This window comes from Acipenser ruthenus, chromosome 12, assembly GCF_902713425.1.
Source record: "Acipenser ruthenus chromosome 12, fAciRut3.2 maternal haplotype, whole genome shotgun sequence".
In the NCBI taxonomy this organism is placed as follows: domain Eukaryota; kingdom Metazoa; phylum Chordata; class Actinopteri; order Acipenseriformes; family Acipenseridae; genus Acipenser; species Acipenser ruthenus.
The window spans coordinates 32,916,481-32,922,480 of NC_081200.1; the positions used below are offsets into that span (position 1 = coordinate 32,916,481).

Sequence of the window (6,000 nt, forward strand, 5' to 3'; positions counted from 1 at the left end):
TGTTTTGTTAAATAAATTCTTCTGACTCCTGCATCAGCAATTATTGCCACTATCCTTGGGCACAACACAACCCATCCACACTCCCAAACAAATGATATGTGTTTTTTTTTGTTTTTTTTTGTTTACATCAGTTTTTTGCCAGTGTTCAGACAGATTTCAACATTTCCCGGTTTTACTCGGTAACGTTTAGATTTACTCTGGGGGGGACACCTGGTAGTGTCCCCCCAGACTCCAGTCATGCTGCATGGTTGAACACTGTAATTTTAAATAAGTACCTTTTTTATTGACAGACCCCCTTCAACAGCAATGTACATAGGGATACAAGGAGAAGCTGAACATTTACATCAAGATCGGAAGGGAAGAGATACACTGAAGCCTTTATTTGGTATTTCAGGTATGTAGTCGTATAATATACTGCATTTATAAGAGAAATTATGTAATGGTGGCTTTTAGTTTAATTTTAGAAACCTGTTGTTTTAGTTCTGAAATATGTTAAAAGCATGTTTGTCAAATCAATGTTTACTTTTCACTGTCAGTTGTCTGATTTAGAATACTTTTCACCCAAAGTATTTTTCCTTTTAGAAAATGTAATGAGATATATTTACTTCCTGCAACTGTGCACCAAATCCTCTACAGCTTGCAGCTTTTAAATCCGCATGTACCCTTGCCTTGTCTTTCTTTCTATGCTGTATGTGTACCTGTCTAAGTGTGTGTTGCTCTGCACTTACAACTCTAGGACAGTTCTTGTAACACAGTACTTCTTAAAGTTTGTCGTCCAAAAGTTAATGAAGCCAACAGAACCCATAAACTGCATGCCAAGTGTGAGGTATTCTTAGTAAAACACAGATGAGAGCTAATCATGAGCCTTTTTTATTTTATAAACCCGACAGACCCCCCAGGAAAGTGTGCCTCGGTTCCAGAGGAACTTGGAGTGTGTGGTCACTCCAGAACATCAAGCTATGCTAGTCAGCAGTCTAAAGTATCAGGTATGGATCTTCACAGTTCTTTAGCATATTGATACCCCAGAGGCTCAATTTACATTTTGGGTGCAGTAGATTTTGGATGGGATTTTTACTTCTTTGCAAAACTAAATGGATTGATTTATGATCCCTACTGTACGTGTAGAGTTCTTAACATTCACAATTATTCAACACTTTTCTTCCTCCACAATGTAGTCGTTAATGACTGTCGCTTTGAATGTTAATGTTATTGATAAAATACTTCATATTTTTTAAATAATTGCTGCTAGTCTGAACATGCAATTGTAAGTGCTTCAAGCTTGCTTTTGTGTTCTTTTCTTTACCATGTATATTTCTAATATGTAATTACTGATACTCTTTTTGATACGTTTACAAATTAAGGAAGCAATGTATATGTTCATTTCAAAGCCTTTTAAGACAATCACTGTCATCTAACACTTGGAGTAAATCAAACCCCTTAGCTTTTAAAAGAACATTCATTGTTTTCTTTCCAATTTTATAGTATATTTCAATAAAATATAAGTATTAAAATCACATGCTTCACTTGAATGTAATGGAAGGCCATACGATGGTTAAACACCTGCGTGCTTGGATGTTGAATAGCATATGGATGACAAGCTGGATGGGACATCTTTCTACCTCGTACACCAAAGGGCTAAGTTTCATACATTGGCCACTCAGTATTACAATCTGAAATACATTGATCTGTATAGTATGACTGAGTGTGCACTTCTATGAATTTTTTACTGTTCTTAGTTGATTTCCTCAGTAATTAAGTAATTTGTCAAAAACTCCACACTCTTCTGACACAACTGACTTGATCGACAGCAGGCATTAGTAGACCCTGTGTATGTCATATAGACACGCTGTCATTCAGACTGACAGTCTGCATACACACCAATATTATGATACACTCAATAAATTGTGCTTCAGAGGGTCCTTTGCAGGTTTCACCACAATTGAACAAGTGGTCCTCTATGTGAAAGTGTAAATGTGACATACAGAATACCCCATAGACAGGCAGGCAGACTCTGCTTAAATGTTCTTTATTAATATTAACGCAATTACAATGTTTGATCAGTGTTTAGAAGTTCTAGAATAACAGGGGGAGTGATTTTTAGCTATTATATTATTTTTTATTCCGCTAAGAAATTGGAGTGTTGGTTTAAAAAAAATAAATTAAAAAAATAATAAAAATGCTTTTATGAAGTTGCTGCTGCCGGGGACAGTTTTTCAAAAAGCAGTCCTGCCCTTGTTGTGTTGCAGGGTACAGTACAGGGCACTCGCGCTCCTCAAGCCTGTGTGAGCTTTCCCACAGGAGGAACGCCTCTGTGGGCAGCGCATCGACAGGGATCGGAAGCATCCCTGAACCCAGCGAGGAGAGCTCCCCAAGGGTAGGACCTGCTGCTGCTGGGGCTGCTTCTGCTCCCATGCCAGGGCACCTCACCCCAGTCAAGAGTGGCTCCTCTTCCGAGCGGCTCTGCAGGTGAGTTAACCCTTATAATGAAATATACAAACCGGTTGAATCCAGAATTATGTAAAATAAATAAATAAACCCCTAAGAAGCCCATTGTTTGTCTTCTTGACTTAGGGGTCAACTTACTGTATACCCACTGGGATAAGCCACAGCTGATTTTACTGGAGCTTTTTAGCACTGGGGACTCCCCCTTGTTTACATTAACCACCTATCTGCAGTATCCCAGGCTTACCCAGTCCTGTAAAATGCTCTAATGGTATCCAGCTGTAGCTTATCTGTGGATGCTTAAAATGTCATGATTTCTACCTGTAGTTGCAACTGATACTGTTTTATAATTTCGAATCCTGTTTCCATAGGCATGCAGTGAAGCAGGACTCTGTGGAGTCTCAGCTGAAGCGGGTCGATGCCACCAGGGTTGATGCCGATGACATTGTGGAAAAGATTCTGCAGAGTCAGGACTTCACTCGCAGTCTGCTGGACTCCAGCGCAGAAGGTACGACTGATTTTGTAGGAACGCATTCAAAGTACATGAGCATGCAGAAAACAAGATAACTGTAAGCCTTGCAAAGTTAACTAGTGAGATGGCATGTTTGTTAGTTCTAAGTGGAGCTGACAATCCGATGCGTGCTGCCACTAGCCTGTGTCACATTTAGATACATTTAGATGATTGTTCAGCGATTGCCTGGTGTACAGTCAACTGTTTTCATGGTGCTTAAAAATGTTTCAGTAAGTTCATTAATTTGATTTAAAATCAGTTTTCTACTTTTATACAATATAACACAATACAGTGTACCATGCATTTCTAAGGAGCCTTTCACAGGAACATCCTGAGGCACTGTAACATATGATGGTTTTGATCCTATATTAAAACACATAATTGGTTTATTTAGTGAATAGGAACATAACTGTACTCCCTGTGTTGTATTTTGGTTTCAGAAGAGGGATTACGGTTATTTGTGGGGCCTGGAGGAAGCACTGCTTTGGGGAGCCATCATCTACCCGCAAGGTTTGTATTTAAGAGGCACAGCTATTTGTTATTTAAGATAAAACTAAACATTAAGGTGAAACTATAATATAAGAATATATGCTTGATAACTTGTACTGTATTAATGCTGGGGAAAACGCTATGCGGTTATGTTCTGATGCATTTAATCAATTATTTCAGGGTTGGAGCAGGGGCTTATGAACAAGTGGTGATAAAGCGTTAGAAGAGAGAGGCCAGACATTCAGAGAAGCAATGACATGGAAAGGAAATCTCAGCAAAGGGGCAGAGGCGAGACTGTTGTGTTTCACTTCATTCCAGCAACACTTACACAATCCTTGAATTTAAAGCCGGGGGGACCCACTGAAGAGCTACTACACACAGCCTGTATAAACAAGCACCTTTGAGTGTTAAGTCAGTGAAGTAGTAGCATAGATAGAGTATTTACACTTGATATGTTGTGAAGGAGAAGAAGAAAAATCAGATCCAGAAAAATGGAGTGTGTGTATCAGGTTATTCACATTATAAAGCTGCTTATAAGAGTGAGTTTCTCTTCAAAAGGAATATTGACATTCTCTGTTACCCAGATTGTATCAGTTGTTTTGTTTAATAATGAATTTTGATTTGTAGATGCTTTTGATCTACAACTACGGCGAAAAGTTTAGCATCACCTAGAATTTTAGGATTGTGACATAACAAAAAAAACTATATGAACATAATTTAGATCTTTTATTTAACATCATGTAATCAAAGAAACTACAAAACAATATTGCAAAAGTCAAAAGGATAGCACAGACATAAACATCTTTATTTTAATATTGAAGTCAAATGAATGACTGTAAACTCAGGTAATCTAGTTTGGAAACACGAGAAAACTGAAGGCAAACCTTGCCTTTGCTGTGATTCGGTTTTTGAGAACCAATTTGAGAATAACTGACCTTTTTTATTACAAACAAACACAAAAAAAACATTCAAATAAGCCACATAATGAGTCTGTCAGTGGAAATTCCTTAGCAGTGCTTCTGACAGTTGTATATTCCAACCGTGAGTAGAAAACAACTTTTCTTAATTGTTTTTGTTCTATACACTATATACAAAGGGCAGATATACCTATAAATGTACCTTATTTGTTTGGAGGCTAATATGACAAAGTTTATTTTTTTTATTTTTATTTTTTTTTAAATAACGAAAGTCTGATGCTAGCCAGTTCTAGACAAAAACATTTAGTTGTGTCATGAATTTGTAAAACAAATACTAAGTAAAATAAAATAAAATAAAGTACTATTGACTACTCTTGAGCCATCCTGATCCACGTTCACAGAAATAATTGTGCTTTCCTGTCACTATTTTAATAAAGTAAAATACTGAGACAGTTTTTTTTAAATGTTAAAGTTTTAATTGTGCTCGTCAATGTTTCACCACTACTATCTTTACGATCTTTGTGGTTCTTGGGTATCCAATTGGAATTCTATTTTGAAGAGGTTTGAAAACGTGCTTAGTGTTCCATTGTTGTGTACCCCCAATTACAAAAAGCTGATGTTACCAAGCCATGTAATGAAAAGAAAAAGAAGGTGTCATAATACAGTATTAGCCCCTGGGAGGTCAGCCTTTGAACCTGAAATTGGGTCAACTGAATGTCTATAGTAGGAACGTAAATCTTTGTATTTCTAAAGCCAGATAAAGATCACATTCACTTTTTTTCTGTTGCCTAGCATGACTCCCAACATTTTCTCTAAATTGTGAACCTATACTAAAGGACGGCACTGTTTTATGACCTAATGTTGTTGTTTTTTTTTGTCACTTGGACACAGTTGGCTTAACTTATTTCTGAACATGTCTGTAAGTTTATTTTCTGTGCAAAACCTGTGGATTATTATTATTATTATTATTTTGTGTTACCTGGGATAGCTTTACTGGGCTGCTGCCACACCTCAAGTTAATGTATACTTTGCAGCCTTTTCTAAAAGCCATTTTCCAATTGTTTCTTAGCTTGTTAAAAAATATTACCACTTCTAAGATTATTGAAGTTTTAATTGTTATGTTTTTAAGTCAGGTTATGCCCACTCAAGGATGTACAACTCAAATCAAGGAGCATCTTTCCCAGCACGGCAGACTTGAGGGGCTGATTTCCTTGAGTGGGTGCCATCCTACAGTATTCCAAAACATTTCAATCTTAAACATTAGAACTTCCTACAATGACTGTCAAAGTGACAAAATTACTATGGCTAAGGAAATGTAGAAAAATAACAATTATACAGCATATGTCTTTGTCTACTCTCGTTGATGGTAAAAAAAAGTTATAATCGTGGAAAAATAAAATGGTTGCATTGTTTGTATAAATATTTCTAAAATGTTGATGAAGTGACTCCTGAGTAGTTTTTCTAACTGGAGAATGAACTTCATGTTTACAAGACAATTGATTATTTCAAGTGTTACAATTATAGGTACTTAATTGTGAATTTTGTGTGATGCTTTAATTTTATAGAGTTGTATACTGTTTATTATTGTAAATTCAAGTCAGGTATTTATGTCCAGAAACATGTCCAGTATATTGTAAAAGT

At 36.5% G+C, this 6,000-nt stretch overlaps 1 protein-coding gene across 3 annotated transcripts in view; it reads left to right on the forward strand.

The window, feature by feature from the left end:
* The window catches only part of LOC117417117 (EEIG family member 2-like), a 33,610-nt gene extending 27,868 nt beyond the window's left edge, over window positions 1–5,742 (forward strand). For all 3 annotated transcript variants that reach the window (XM_059034882.1, XM_034028934.3, XM_034028936.3), the window contains exons 6-11: window positions 291–394; window positions 891–986; window positions 2,247–2,466; window positions 2,814–2,950; window positions 3,394–3,463; window positions 3,623–5,742. In XM_059034882.1, coding sequence (XP_058890865.1) covers window positions 291–394; window positions 891–986; window positions 2,247–2,466; window positions 2,814–2,950; window positions 3,394–3,463; window positions 3,623–3,665 — 670 coding nt within the window. In that variant the 3' untranslated portion in view covers window positions 3,666–5,742. The remainder of the gene's footprint in view (window positions 1–290; window positions 395–890; window positions 987–2,246; window positions 2,467–2,813; window positions 2,951–3,393; window positions 3,464–3,622) is intronic.
* Window positions 5,743–6,000: the final 258 nt, after the last annotated feature.